Source organism: Trachurus trachurus, assembly GCF_905171665.1.
Source record: "Trachurus trachurus genome assembly, chromosome: 6".
NCBI lineage: Eukaryota > Metazoa > Chordata > Actinopteri > Carangiformes > Carangidae > Trachurus > Trachurus trachurus.
This window is the reverse complement of record NC_139897.1, coordinates 28159485-28175456: the sequence shown is the minus strand read 5'-3', so window position 1 is coordinate 28175456 and position 15972 is coordinate 28159485. Positions and strand designations below refer to the sequence as shown.

General features: G+C 42.1%; 1 protein-coding gene across 1 annotated transcript in view; it reads right to left on the bottom strand.

Moving 5' to 3' along the window:
- The window catches only part of cttnbp2 (cortactin binding protein 2), a 113199-nt gene that overhangs the window by 29980 nt on the left and 67247 nt on the right, over nt 1–15972 (bottom strand). The window contains exons 5-7 of the mRNA XM_083973840.1: nt 13056–13388; nt 8118–8217; nt 3237–3390 (exon numbers count right to left, since the gene is read on the bottom strand). Coding sequence (XP_083829966.1) covers nt 3237–3390; nt 8118–8217; nt 13056–13388 — 587 coding nt within the window. The remainder of the gene's footprint in view (nt 1–3236; nt 3391–8117; nt 8218–13055; nt 13389–15972) is intronic.

Genomic DNA, 15972 nt, shown 5'->3' with positions numbered 1-15972 from the left:
AAAAATCCGCAAATAATAAACCGACGAAAAGGTGCAACTTTCCACTTAACTGCTTGTCGATGTATTATTTGCGGGGGCTTTCGGGGGATCTGGTGACGGTGGAGGATCTGGGACTGATTGACTGTGGACCACCACCAGTCTGATCAGGTCCATCACAGCACAGCAGCTGCAGCACTGCCCCGCTGTCACATGACGCATATCAGCGCAATCTGTTTACATTAAACCGACATCAGGAGAATAATGAGAATTATGATTAAAATATATATATATTTGTTTCGAATTTTGGCCCCTGGATCATGATTTTTTTGGGCGCATTCTTGGTAAAAAAAAAAAAAAATCCTCTAAAAAAAAAAAGACAATTGGGATGCATAATGTGTCTCATAACAGTATACTGTGCGTCATGTTATCGCCCCCCCGCCCCCCCTTCTGTACTGAGCTGGCCGGCCGGTCTGAGCTGCGTTCATGTGCCGACTTTAAAACTCTCCAGTCAGTGACCTGGTGGCGGCTGTTTTGGTCGTCAGCATTTCATCCACGCAGCGACCGTCCACGGCTTAGTGGTGTTTTATTCTAGGGGTCGTTGGCGGCTGTGAGACAGCAGCGGCTCCACGGTGAGAGGGGGGGGGGGGCAGCTTCTGCTCACCTGACTCTGTGCAGCTTCTTCATTAAATCCAAACAAACAGTCCGACACAGCGACGCGCTGCTCAGTCTCTGTAGCTCATCAGCCCGGAACTCGCCTCATGGACCAGAAGCGACGGCGGCGTTTGGCCTCAGTGTCTCGGACTTGCAGAGCAGCTACAGCGCAGCGTTGTGACCTCAACCATGGTTGGTGAGAGCAGAAATGTTGTTGTAGGCCTGTGCATATTCTCATTTGTCCAGGTCATAGTATTTCAAAGGAGGTTAAATCGAAAGCAACTGGACTTATACTGAGTCTCCACACCAGATAGTTGGACCAGTCCCAGCCTGGTCAGATGCTACATGAACTGATGAAGCCTCTTGGATGAAGGTGAAACGTCTTCCTAGACAAATAACTAAGTCCAGTTGAACCTCCTTTGAAAAAAAAAAAAAAAGTTGTTGGCGGGCTCGTGAATTTTTTTTTGACACGAGTCAAAACGAGCGATAAATCGCATATCTCGCGTATCTCGCGTTTGGTTGCGCGTAAAAGCTCGCGCGAAAAAAAAGCGTTCCTCGTGTTTGTGTGACAAACACGATGAAATAGACGAAGACGCGAAGGTCCCGTCGCCATAAAAGAATCGCGTGTATTGCGTCGCAAAAAAAAAAAGTCGCGTATACCGCGTCTCGCGCCTAATCGCGTCTTTGCGTCACGGCCTTTTGCACCGCGGACGTAACGAATAAACGGTGACGTGTGAACGAACAACATAGAACAGGACCAGACGTGGCGTTGTTTCCTCTTTTCACCTACAGCTCCACTCTCCCTTACTTACACTAACTACTGTTATTGTTGAGGCCAGATAATTGTGGGATTTGTAGTTTTGGACCAATCGCAGGTTGTGCTCTTTCTTTTTTGTAATTTTCCTGGTTCACACGTCTTTTTTTTTTAGGGGCAAATGCGAGTGAAATGCTCGCCCATGGTGGGCATAAGAACATTTAAGACCTATCTAAAATTATTTAAGACTTGAACACAATAATTCAACAAATTTAAGACATTTTAAGGCCTAAAAGTGTGTAATGGACATACGTATAGCCTATATAATGTGTTAGTTTCACTTTAATTGAACACATTCTACATCGCGGAGGCGACGTCTCTCCTTCACCTCTGAAACGGGGCAGAGCTCCGTGGGAGACACCTGCCTGACACAGTAATGTACGTACCGACTGCACGCGGATACGCGCCGCTTTGGGTAACGAGCGCGCACGTCGCGCGTCAACATTGGAGGTCGGCAGTTATCAGTATGATCAGAAACCATGAATGAGTTCGCCTCAGTTTCACGTGATTGTCACTGTCAGCCTGTTAGAAAAACATTTTACTGACCCCAGCTGAGACGCTGAGACCCCCCCCTCCCTCAAAACAAGAACTCTTCGGATCTGAATGATTCACACAAGTCACCTAATTGGTCATGAAAAAAGCGAGTTTCGCTTTTCAGCGCGCTGTTTGCATCCCTGACAATATCGGTATTTCATTTTTTATAAATACCATGGATCTCATCAATAAGTTTGAAAAACACCTAAACCAATTAACTGATTATCAAGATAGCTGATCAACAGAAAACTGTATCCACATCTAATTGAATGAATGACCTCATGTTTGTGCAAAGTGGAAAGGTAAAGAAAGGCCTCCTGCAGGTTTACACTGGGTCGTAATATGATTTTAGATTAAATGATTAAATGATTAATTGCTTGTTTGTTTGTTCAAGAACAGACCAATATTATTGGTCTGTTCTTGACCAGAGCAAAAAGTGACATATTTAATAGATGGATTTTGTCCAACCACGAAAAAACGTCCTATAAAGAAGCAGGAACCAGTGGGTTTTTTTTTGCTTTCAGAAATATTTGACCGTTTTTAATCATTTCCACTACAAACACCAGTAAATGGGTCTAGTAAACCATCGGTCCTGACTGTACGTACTGCACATTCACACTGTACTCGGAGCTCCTCCTCCTCCATGTTAAATCATTACGGCGGAGCCAACACACTGGCCAACATTTTCTGCCGTCTAAAAATACCTCCGTGCTGAGGAAGAGGTCGGATGTGCCATAGAGACTCTGGCAGCTCCGTGGCTCAGCAGGGAAGCCAAGGGAGGCTAAATGTAGAACAAAGCAGGTAACTAAATATAGGGGGGGGGGGCTCGTCACATGCTGCCACGGCAACCTAACGGCTCCCTATGGTTGCCATGGAGATCCAGGAAGCCCATACATTAATGAGTTCGCAACCACCAATTCAGACCAACAGAGAGTGTGAGAAACTCTCAACGCTGAATTTAAATCACTGAATCTGAAAACTACAAACAAAAGGAGGGAACACTGGTAGATTTACACATGTCAGTGACTTTTTATCATTTATAATGAACAAATAGCCCAATTTTTAATGAATTTAAAGTTAAAGACTCTCTTAAATGACTTAATAGATGCCATTTATTAAGATAAGATAACACTTGCAAATATAAAACTCTGCAGTTATGATCATGCTTGACCTACTACATTAAATCAATAATGCAGATTTCCTGCTGTTTAATTGTCCTGCAGTTCTGTATCTGTACATCTGTTACCCAGAGACTCACCGTGGAGGTGCGCGAGCGGTCGGCCCCGGCGCTCAGCAGGACCCGGACACAGTCCAGTCGTCCAGCTTCACAGGCCAGAAAGAGGGACGTCTGTCCCCCCGACGCCGCCGCAGCATCCACAGCAGCTCCTGCAGCCAGCAGCGCCTCCACACAGCTGGAAGAGGGGGAGGGAGGGAGGGAGGAAGGGACACAGGTTACAGAGGGGACACGTAAACACATCCATACAAACACTGTATTAACCCATAGACAGTATTAAGCAGCAGCAGTAGGACACTGAAGTCCGTCCACTACACTGGTCAATGATGCTTTGTGTTTTTAGAAGGACAGGCAGCTTTTCAGTCATCGATAGCTCAGCTTTAAAGGGGACATATTATGGAAATATCACTGTTTGAAGGCTCTTTACCATATATTTGGGTGTTTGTTTTGCCAAAATCTGTCATTTTCAGGCTCCCTAGGTTGAAATCCATGTGGTTTAATGAGCTGTTCCCTCAGTTGTCCTCCAGTGATGTAATAACCCCACCCCTACCTGGTACCAGTAGAGGGACAGACACTGAAACCAGCCGTTCTGAACAGGGCTGTTTTGAGAGGATGAAAAGAGCTGTGATGTTTGATCCTTGAGGTATTTTGACCAAAGCATGTCACAGACATGTCTTTAAGACACCTAGGAACTATTTTAATTTGTGGAAAGGGGGCAGAATATGTCTCCTTTAACTTAGTATCATATAAACACAAACACATTTTACTGAATTCAAAGAATAATCTAGTGTTAGGACAAAGATAAAGATGGTGTATCTCGTGTATCAGCAACAGCAAAGAAACAGAGGTGCAGCAGAAGTGCAGCTGTAAATGTTTTATGAAGTGAAGGTCTATAAATATTTGACCTTCATTTATGGGATATTAAGTGTCATACATTTTGCTGCATTTTGTGTTAACAGCTTAATTTGAAAACCACTTTATGTTCCTGTACAGAACAAACATTAACATCTGATTTATATAACTCTACATTATTGATATTGGTTTAGGCCACAAACATCTATTACATATGAATATAAAGCGGCTCCAGGAAGCAAAACCTATTATCACATGTGACCATGCTTTACACACACACACACCTGTCCCTCTATATGCTAATACGCATACCTCCTCGACTGAGAAATGAGGGCAACGAATCAACACATACACACACACACACACACACACACACGATGAGGAGTTCAGACTATGCGCGCCACCTGTTCAGAGACAAGGGAAGACATCACTCAGCCTCCAGCAGCAGCAGCAGCGAGTGACACAGAGACCGGATCATCTGATCCCTCCGCTAACACCCAGCCACTGAGTCACAACCGCTGAAAAACCAAGTTAACCCCATAAAATAAACCCTGGGTGAGAGTGTGTGTGTGTGTGTGTGCATGTGTGTGTATGTGTGTGTGTGTGAATATGTCAGCGTGCCTTTGGATATCCCTACTCTATAAATAACACTGTGATCAGATATTACAGCACTGCACATTCCCCAGCTGGTCCTGGGCATCGTGTTTTTCTGGCAAGCATGCACACACACATAGACACACACACACACACACTGTGGTTCTCTCTCATTTGGCTGGGAGTTTGGGATTCATCCCAGCGCCAGATCAGGATCAATGTGAATGATCAGAACTGACAGTGAATGTAGTGCAGGAGCAGCAGATGTGTCCCTGGTTGTGAATAATTAATGCAGCGAGTTGCGGGTTGTGATGTTTGAGGAGGAGAAACGACTGATTAGCAGAAACATGAAGGGCAGACGGACCGGATTTAAACGCCGAAACGCGCCGGGGTTTATTCTTTGCAGTGGGGAAACCACCTCATTTATTAGATCCGGGAGTGATGCGGAGCTGACAAGTCTGCGCTGTAGTAAGGCCACGCACAGAGCCATCGGTTCTTTAAACCAGTGCTGTGACAGTACCGGGCAGACATGCTGGCATTTGCTTTATGGCACCGCAAGAAAAAAAAGAAAAAAGAAAAAAAAAGCCCAGTGTGGTTACAGGCATGAGCCTACTGGTCAGATTTCACACATGGGAGATTCCAGCTGTGTCTGTGTCTCACAGCGAAATATGTGTAATGAGTCATCTATAGAAAATACTTGTAGCTACTCATGTACCATGTCCAAGAACTGTAGGCTACTAAAGCTGTTAGATGACAGATAAGTGTCCACAATGCTCATGTTTTGGGGTTAAGACTAGTTGAAATCAGTATTAAAACAGGTTATTAATCAAAGAGCAAACTAAATGTTGATTATGTGTCACTTATTGGGGTAAAATGCTAAAATGTCACAATTTGCCAGGTTTTACATCACTGTCAATTAAATATCTTTGATGGGTGATTAAACACAGCAAGCAATGACACTCTTATTGACATTTTATAGACACAATCAACTAATTGTTTGGTTCATCTCTCTCATGGTTTGGAAAAGGATTGTCTGATCTCTGAACCAACATATTTCAAAACTTAGACACTAAATGCACCTGTTGTTACTCTACTTGTTGCGTTCTTTTGTTGTCTCACTTTTTGGTTCTGTCTTAAGTTAAGTTTTGTTTCTTTCTGTCAAATATACAAATATATATTTTGCACACTGCTTCTGTACTGTGACAGCTATGTTGTTTTTTTCTTGATAATAACCGTAAACCAAGAGATTGATGTCTGCTGTGTAATGTAATATGGGCTAATAGTAATAAAATTAAAATTAAAATCAACTAATTGACAGACAACTAGACTGTTTTTTCATACTGGTTGTGTTTGTGTGTGTGTGTGTGTCAGTGGCGGCTGGTGACTGAAAAAATTAGGGAGGACAGGAGGAACACCAGTCCACGGCCTCATTTTATTTTATAGCACTACTTCTCCCTACTTTATTATATTCAATGAAAATTAAACAGTAAAACAATGTCTTACAAGATTTCTTAAAAACAACATAATTTTATTAAATCTTACTGTTTTCAGATTAACACAGGCCTAATGAAAAAGACAGAGCCATGATCTTGGATGTGGGATGTAAAAAAAAAAAAAAAAGCAGGCCAGTGTTCAACACCTGTAAATGCCACAGTGGGGATTTAGCTACACCCTCTGATTTAAAAAGGAAAAACAAAAACCATGAAAATCTGTAATTATTAATAACAAAACAAAGTGTTCCACTCAAATTACATACATATTTGGCTTTTACCTCTTAGATATAACTTAGCTATGCTTTTACCTGAGCTGATGGCGGAGAAAAAAAAAAAAAGTCCGGTCGTGTCTTTGTTTACCCTCCAGCTGCCCAGGTCACGTAACTGAAAACTATTAACAATCTCTCTGACTGCTTCTCTCTGATATCTCCTAACAGTTTATCCAGAAATCTGCTGATATTTCCTTTCAAATCGATGCCAATATCTCTGAAAACTCAAGCTGTGTCTCAATTCAGGGGCTGCAGCCTTCGGAGGACCCAGCCTACGCGGTCTCCGGAGGCAACGGCTTCGGAGGCTCCTCCGTCGGCTGCATCAACGGTCGGTAAATGAGACGGTCTAGCCTTCAGAGCATTTCCTGATCCGAATGTAAACAACGGGCGAACGTAAACAACAGCGTAACGTTACAACGTAACACTTGAAAGTGGCGCCTGCAACGGCTCTACCGCTCCTCCGCCCCTCACTTTTTTTTTTTTAATAAGTAGAATAAATACACGGGCAGTTATCATTAATATACTAATAAACAAACAACTGAACAGCAGCCAGGGGGCTAAGCTTCAGGCTATTAAGTGAATAGAAAATAAAGAGCAGAGTGATATGTTTTCATAGCTTTATTATCATTTGAGTCAGATGCTTTGCCTCCGCTCCTCACCTGTGCAGCCAGAGCAGAGCAGAGCAGAGCTCAGCAGCGGGCGGCCACACCTCCGAGCCGGCCGCAGAGCCGGGTTACCGTGGCTACAGCACAGAGCTGCTACGTTCGATAGCTAACGGCTAGGTTGCTAATAACAACAACGGTGCAGCAAAGCATCTTGGGATACGGGAGGCCGCGAAGGATAGTAGCGATGCATCCTCCGAATGCAGGGCAAAGGAGGACGCATTTGGAGGCTGCATTTGGAGGAGCCTTCGAATTTAGACGAATTGGGACAGCCTTCGCGCAGCGCTGTGACGTAATCGGCCTTCAAATGCACCCTCCGAAGGATGCAGCCCCTGAATTGAGACACAGCTTGTATTTCTTGTGCTAGGAGCAGCATAAGCAGCACGGCTGGGAGTGAAAGTTTGGCGCACATAGCAACAGTAACCAAGGGGGGTTGGAGAACTGTCATTGGACCAACCTGCTGTCAATCTTGTGTTCTGATTGCTGATTGGTACAGAAGAGCCTCCTCCGTCATGACGTCATTTTACGTGTCTTAGCCAATCACAGGTCAGGATGAAGACATCCTAAATGCATTGAGTCAATGGAAGAAGATCCCGCCCCGAGGCCAGTTAGGGAGGTAAAAATCTTGCCACCTCCGTAGAGCCCCCACCTTCCTGCTCCCTGCTCCTCACACAGCCTGCTCTGTCTCCTGAGCCTGCTGGCGGCGCAGTTGAGCCGTTTTAAGTGGATTTTCTTCCAAAAAACAAACTTTTTTTATGATAAAATACATATATAATATTTTATAAATTATACTGAGATTTGGTAATGATTTATTTCAACCAGTTACTCTTTCTTAAATAAAAAATAAATTTTCCTTTTGCCTCTCAAAAATAGAGGAGGACCAACCTCCTCTGCCTCAATGGACCAGCCTCCTCTGGTGTGTGTGTGTGTGTGTGTGTGTGTGTGTGTGTGTGTGTGTGTGTGTGTGTGTGTGTGTGTGTGTGTGTGTGTGTGTGTGTGTGTGTGGCAGGTCAGGATAAACCTGTGTGGACTCACCCGCTGTGGCCGTGGGCGGCAGCAAAGTGTAAAGATGTGAATCCATTTTCATCCAAAACATCAGCAGGCGATCCAGAAAACAGCAGCAGCTTCACACACTCTGACAGAGAAACACAGGGAAGATGAGGAAGAGGAAGGTAAGGAGTACGATGATGATGCTCTTTTACAACCATTAAACATGAATGAAAATCTGTAACAGCAGACGTGAGCCAACACAATTAACAAAACACTATCATTAATAAAAATAAAATAAAATAAAAAAAATACTACTACAACATCTCAGAGGAAATATCCACAAACATGCAACTGTACAGTGGCAGAGCAGAGCTTAGCAACCGGCCAATCTTGTTGCCATGGATACTGCAAGTGGTGTGTAGTAGATACAGTACTGTGTTCCTAAAAATCACACAGTTACAAACGCTGTCATCATTATCAAACATCATTTCACAGAGGGCGACACTTGCCTCAGTACTACATTTCCCATGAGTCTTAGCTACACAGAGCAGGCGCTGTTGTTTATGTTTCCCAAACGGACGTTTCTGGCTAAATCAAAATGCACAAGGACTACAAGAAGAACCCGAATGTTGCACTAGTAACGGTCGCCATTTTGGCTCTATCGCGAAAGGGCAGAGACTAGTGACCGAGACCACGTATTTTCAAACGTGTGAAAACAACGACTGAAGATCACGGACACGACGTCAATTTAATTTGATGTCGCGCAAGACTTTTTCGTTTTACTAACCATCAAGACACACATCGCGGGAACAGCCAGGAAAACAAACAACATGTTCACTTTGGCCGTTGTCCGACGTAAACGGCCGTCAGGTGTGCGTCGTCCATTCCTCATCGATCATTTCCGGTCAGTAACAGTGAGTAGCCAGCGGTTGATTCAAATATGGGACGTTACTTTTCAAAATAAACAAAGCGGTGGGTTTTAATCTTTGTTAAAATGACCTTTTTTCTTTCTTTCTTTTTTAAACATTACACAACAAGAACAGAAAACTCCATTAAAATACTGCAGTTTGTCACGGAGAGCGATGAATCTACAGTAACTTTAGGCCTTCACTGAGAGCTGAACCAGAAGTGGAGAGCACAGGCACAGGGGCTTCAGCTCTCTCCACTGCACGTACAAAAATAGTTTCATGTTTTCTCCGTGAAAAATACAAGCTACACACCCGGCACTAAGAACCCATGAGAAAAAACACTCACTAGCCTAAGCCTACATCAATCCTGTGTTCTGTTTGCTGAGATGACACATTACTCTGTAATTTGTGTGAAGCTTTGTGGTCTTTCATGTTTGCACATCAACCTCCTAACAGCACATGTGGTTTCAAACCTTTAAACATCTGTGTGTTCTTTTTTTGGAAACGTAGTGTTTGCATGGAGAAACAATGACGGAGGCAGAGGAGGCGGTGGGAGTCGTACTAAGGTCAGTATGTGTGTGCGATTATTTGTCCTTTTTCTTGTCAAAATGTCTCATTTCTAGTCAAAACTAATCTCTCTCCACTTAAAATAAGACTCATCAGCTAAAAATTAACTTGTTTTTAAATAATTTCCACTTGTTTCAATTCACTTGAAATAAGTATAAAAATCTGCCAGTGAAAGCAAGTTTTTGTGCTTGTAATAAGAGAGAAAAACTTGCTCCAATATCAGATTTTTCTACTTACTTCAAGTGAAAATATGCTTTAAAGAAGTCAAATTTGTCTAAAAACAATCTACTTTTATGTGATGTGTCTTATTTTTAAGTATAATTAGATTTGTTTTGACTAGAAATGACATTTTGACTAGAAATAAGACAAAAATTATCAAGATTTTGAGTTTTTGCAGTGCACCGGTCCTTTAGCTGCTGTAGTCCAGCTCATGGATCAGCTCTCCTTGACTGACAGTGTTAAACATCAGCTCGACATCTCAGCTGGAAACACATCGTGATAGACCTGCCATGTCCATGTGTGTGTATGTGTATGTGTGTATGTGTGTGACAGGGCCGGGGTCTACATGCATTAATTATTGTGTGTGTGCAAGTGCGTGTGTGTGGGTAATACTCAAGTGCACTAAACGAACATGTATTCCAGACCCGTGCTGAGGTGACAGCCCTGACATGACAGTCTGTCTCTTTTAATGGCAGCCAACATAATGGGATCAGCCACGGCTCAGGCAATTACAGCACACGTAGAGTATTTATATCAGCTCCACGCCCTTGTCCTCTCACTGCATCCCCTCCTCACGCTTGAGTAGGCAAATCTATGTATTTTGTAAATTACCTTAGTGAACTTTGGTGAGTGCAACTCCTGCAATATGAGCATTTCTTGTTATTTTAATGCCGTTTTTTGATTGCAAGAGCTCCAAAACGGAATAAATAAGACAGTAATAGACGGTAAAGAAATGCTGTTCCTTCATGTCTGATTGCTGGAGGGGTTACATTATTTTCAATACATATCCACTCGAGTTCATGACATGTCTCCTCTGCCCGTTCAATCTGAACGCTTAACCCTAAAAGGTTCCTCATGCATATACAGCAGATGTTTAATCGGTAACCAAATTTTCTTCACTGAAGCGTACTCTGTGCCGTACGAGAAAGGAAAACATTTTATTCAAATTGACCACAAAGTGAGCATTAGCATCTCATTTTCTTTCTCCCGAAAAAGGCCAATAAAAGCAGAGAAATTGCGTTTAATTTAGTTGAAATGACAAATCTCTCAGACTGTGGTTCTGCAGAGATAATCAGCTGCGGTGGAGGCAGGTGGAAGAGGGATTTAGTGGTTAGAACAGAAAGGTTTGATGTCTGGGACGGCTGAGTTGTGGTTGTTCTCAATGTTTCTTTCCCCCTGATCCAGCTTACTATGAAAAACAGCAGCGACTAAAATAGGGGGAAAAAACTCCTTTGTAAGGTTTAAAAGCGCGTCCAGTGTTGTGTCAATGTAAACCATCTTTCTACTGTTTATCAACAGAGCAGCTGGCTGCTCTTCAACAACACTCTGCTTTATATTCACACAGCTCTACATGGTCAGCTGAGCTCCAATGCGTCTCTGTGAAAGGAAACCCATTACAGCAGGTGTGTTTGCAGCAATTGATTTGAACTCTAAAGCCTCCAGGCCGTTTGTTTATGCAGCTGAGAACAATGTAACTGGAGCAGATGACACTAGAAAGGTTTAATACTTGAGCTGTCAATCAAAATGCACAATTATGTCATTTGTAATCGTATATTTTGGAGTTTTTATATATATTTCAGTCGAATAGCTGCATAATATATGTATAATTACATCAATGTTGGGTTTTACAAGTTTTCAACATGATGAAAAATATCACAAATGGTGGGAAATAATATAATATTCAATATCATCCAATATCAGTCCAGGTCTTGTGAAAGTGAGTTATTTATTAATATCCATAAAGCTTGACAGACAGTTTACGTGCTGCCTTACTGAGTGTAGCTTTCATTTTAGTTTAGTTTTTTTTCTTTATTCTGGTATCAAAAGAAAACATTGAATAGCAGTAAACTAATATTTGTGTGTGTGTACAGTAGGCTATATTCTCACTGCATACTTCAGTAATGTATTTATAGATTGTGCCTTATGATCCTGTTAAGAACACATTATGTGTTTTATTCATTGTTGCGTATCAGTCATTCTCTCTGAACAACCGTTGCACTTGGTGTGTGCTATCACCCTCTGTTTATCAATCAATAATGATCAATACGAGCCTCTCGGTTGCCCTCGTCCCCTCGCCGAACAATACTCTTTGAAATCAATCGCCCAGCCAACCACTGACCAGAAACCACAGACAAAGGTTTCTGTTCCCAGTGGATTCAACAACCTGTGCTTTAATATGTACAGATACACTGTCAGCGTGATGGATTTCAGTCACTACCACCACGATCAATATTATTCAACTAAAAACTAATCGAATGCATCTAATACAGCTAAGACAGCGAAGGCACTGTTCGATCTAATGCATTAGTTTATATATTCAATTGTCAGTAACCTGGCAATAATACATTTATGAACGATGATGCATTACCAGATAATAACCCTCACTGACATTTACCGAACTATTGAATTCAATGACGATGACAGAGAAGTGGAGTCTATGGAAAAGCAGCTGTAACAGGTTCAAGTGAACCTAATAAAACCTGATGTTCAGGTTGCAGCCAAGAGCTTAGCTTCTAAAATATTTTGATTTGTTCAATTTTTATAATTTTTCACATTTATTTTACCAGCATTAAAAATCGAAAGCACTTCATTGTAGTTTTAAAACTTTTACTAATGGGAAAATACTGAAGTCTTTATTTTTAAAGAGGAACTACGCAAGATTTTAACCTTTATTAAATCTAAATTATTAATTTATTAAACAGCTTCGGAGTAATTGTGATGGTTAACCCTCTAGGCGCCAGAGTTTATTTAGGAAAATATTAAGTTTGGATTTCAAGATTTCACAAGGCTGTAGCTTGTAAGTGGTGAGAGATAAATCTATGGTGTGAATGAGAAAAATATTCATAATGACCTAAAGTTTGTGATGGGAGTAAATTTACTCATCTAATTTGCATATTGTGACGTCACCGGGTGGCAGCCCCATTGGATTACGTGACTTCCATTAAAACTGAATTTTGAACATATTTACACAGAAAAAAAAATTATATTGACATCTCATCCTCAAAGTAAAGGAACATTGGTCTGATTGGAGTACATTTATGACACAAACACGCCCCATAATCCGTAATCTTTTGTTTCTGACTACACAAATTAACACATATAATAACGTTATCCACCGCTCCATGGATTGCTTTCTCGCCGGCTGTGTTGAAAACAAACGCACACGGCCGGGAGGAGGGTTAGCAAAACAGCGGAAAAAGCAACCAGACTTGCATAGTTTCCCCTCTGCTCCTGCACCAACAACCATTATAACCAGTACTGATGGATGGAGAAGATGCCAGTTAGTTACCTGTGTGTCCGTTCTGAGCAGCAGCAAACAAGGCAGAGGTTCGGTTGTGGTAGAAGTGTGGGTCTTGGTCAAGATGATTGGGCTTGTTCTCCATGGCCGGGGTAGAGGTGATGTCGGTGGACATGGAGGTGATGGTGGTGGTGGTGGTGGTAGTAGTAGTAGTGGTGGTGGTGTTGTTGTTGGTGTTGATGGTGGTCGGGTCTGGTTGGTTAAGCAGCATTGACAATAAAGTGACATTTCCCTGGGAAGCAGCTTGGAGGAGCAGGGGGCGCCCGCCGTCCAGGGCAGCAGGCCCACCGCCACTTAGAGAGGAGACTACGGAGGGACACCAGCCTGCAGGAGGAAGGAGCAGCAGGAGCAGCACAGGTTAAACTAGGAGGAGGAGGAGGAGGAGGAGGAGGAGGAAGAGGGAGCGACTAGAAGTGCTGAGAGCAGGAGAGTGGAGGTTTAAACATGGGTGGGTGGGTGGGTTGGAAGGGAAGGAGAGCAACAGTTCAGATCCATACATGTTCTGGTACAGTCTCTTTTGTCTGTGCAGCAGCTGGGAGGTCAGAGGTGTTGGAATAAACAAACATTTAAGCTAAAAAAATATAATAACAACGGTATAAATAGAAAGAAAAACGCCTGCATCTTTATTATAGGTGATCTCAAAGTCAAAGGATGTTTGCTAACTGTTCTGCTAGTAAACTTGAGTGTTTTGTCACTACAGATAATGAATATTAAAGCTGTAAAAAAAAAAAGAAGCCACACAAGTTGGGTGTCTGTTGCCGTAGCCTGAGGCTATTCTTGGCTAAATCCCATCTGGTGGTTTGATATGTTACCAACGAATCAGAGGGATTAATGGCAGGATTAGAGGAGAAACGGGTAAACAGGTAAAGTAACAGTGAGGTTTTACTGCAGAGCCTCAGCTGGAACTCATCCAGGAAAACTGTGGTTTTGAGGCCTCTCCTCGTTTTACCAAACCTCAAGTCATCAGGAAACTCTGAGGTGTGGCCTGAGAATAACATTTAAATTATAACTCTTATTTATGCTTTTTTAAATGCTTTTTCCACTGAACTACACATGCAATTATTCCAGCTATCTTGTTTATCATGCTTTATGCGTTCATTTACATGAACCCCGTGTTTGATGTGTTTGGACACTTTGAGATCACAGTAACAGTCGCAGCCCAGCGGGGGGGTTCGGCAGAGTTTAGGAGGTTAATGGAAATTTCCTCTTAAGGGGCTCGCGTGTAGTATTTAAAAATTCAAGAGACATAAATGAATGTTGAACAGCAAAATCACTTTGTTAAATGTCCTGTAAGTAAATCAAAACAAAGAGTTCCCAAATATGAGCGATGATGTTCACCGTTGGGTTGAAACATCTGTTGTATTTTGCACTTAACTTGTTTTTCCCCATGACCTGGAAAATACTAGAAGCTTTTCCAGGAGGTTCTCACAACGCACAAATAAAATGTCTCTTAGTGTAACCAACATGAAAAAACTCTGCTGCAGCCTGGACAAAAGAGTCTGTCAATTTCACCAGATTAATCAGTGAGATTAGAGCATTCATCGTCTTTCAATACAATCATTCACCCACAGGATTCACACAGTGGATGCCCTATTTAGACAGATACTGTTGCAATTACACAGCAATGAATAAAACGATTAGGCACAAGAGATGAAGTGAAGAACAGGAAAACAAAGGACTAATTACTAAAAACCCAACAACTTTGCCAAAACTATTAGCTACTCAGTTAAAGCTCTACTGAGAGGCGTGACGCTGAAGTCTAAAGAGGTGGCGGTGCTGCTTTTAACTAGGGCTTCATGTGGTTGCTCTGAACTGGAAAGCATAAAAATGAGTTAGAAAAAAAGAAAAAGGAGAACGGAGAGTTTCACTGACTGCAGACATTTGTCCCACAGACTGAGAAAAATAGAAATACAAAAGAGAGTAAAAGAAAAGGAGCAGCAGAGAATCTCAAGGACACGGATTACAGCCACCGTCATGGTTGTACTTTCTGTCTGAGTCTGAGTGGGTGGTGGTGGTGGTAGTGGAGGGGAACAGGACAAGTATAAAGGCTGCAAACACATGTCTGGTTGCTGACAGGTGAAATTGTGTCCTGGCTTGAAATTGTGATAAATATGTCTGTGAGATCGCAATTTCTCCACAGGTAGCAGCAGCAGCACTCCATGGCTTTGTCAGATTCATGAGTGGGAGATGCTGCAATCGACTGCAATGCAATCCAGAAAGTTTGAAACAGCAATGTAATCACTAGTTTTTCCCTTAAGGAAGGTAGGAGGGTATCCTTACTTAGCCTAATAAAGTGTCAGCTTATTATGGAAGCTATAAAATGCCATGTTTGAGATTGTAAAGGTCAGCCATGTTCTTCATGAATTGATTTAGGTCAGTATAGTTGTTTGTTTTTTAGGGGGGGGGGAAACATATACCTAGTTATATAGTGCAGCTGTATGATTTCCAGTTAGGATCAAGAATCATCTGCATGCAAAGAACAAGAGGAATTTTAGAAATGCAACATATTTTCGTCACATTTCACAGATACAGTAAATTTAAGAATAACTCCAGTTTAATACAACCTGGTTTTATTTACTACCTGTGCTTTTCTCTCTCAAGACGGCAATATTACCATCAAAAGGTCAGAAACATTTATTAGCAGAGAAATTAACTGGAGGTAAAACTGTCACTGAAAACAACTGAAACCTGTGGGCGGACAACCACAGTCAGTAAAGTAGGTTCAAATAAAACTCAAGAGATTCTTCTGTAAACAGTGACGGATGTTTTGCAAATAACAGATTTAGTGCCTGACACCTCTGATGAGTCAATGATTTCTGGGATTAACTTGCTTTTGAGCGTATCTGACGGCAATATGGCCTCAGGCTTGGGTAAATAATACGCAAGTTGTAATAAACTGGAATCATTC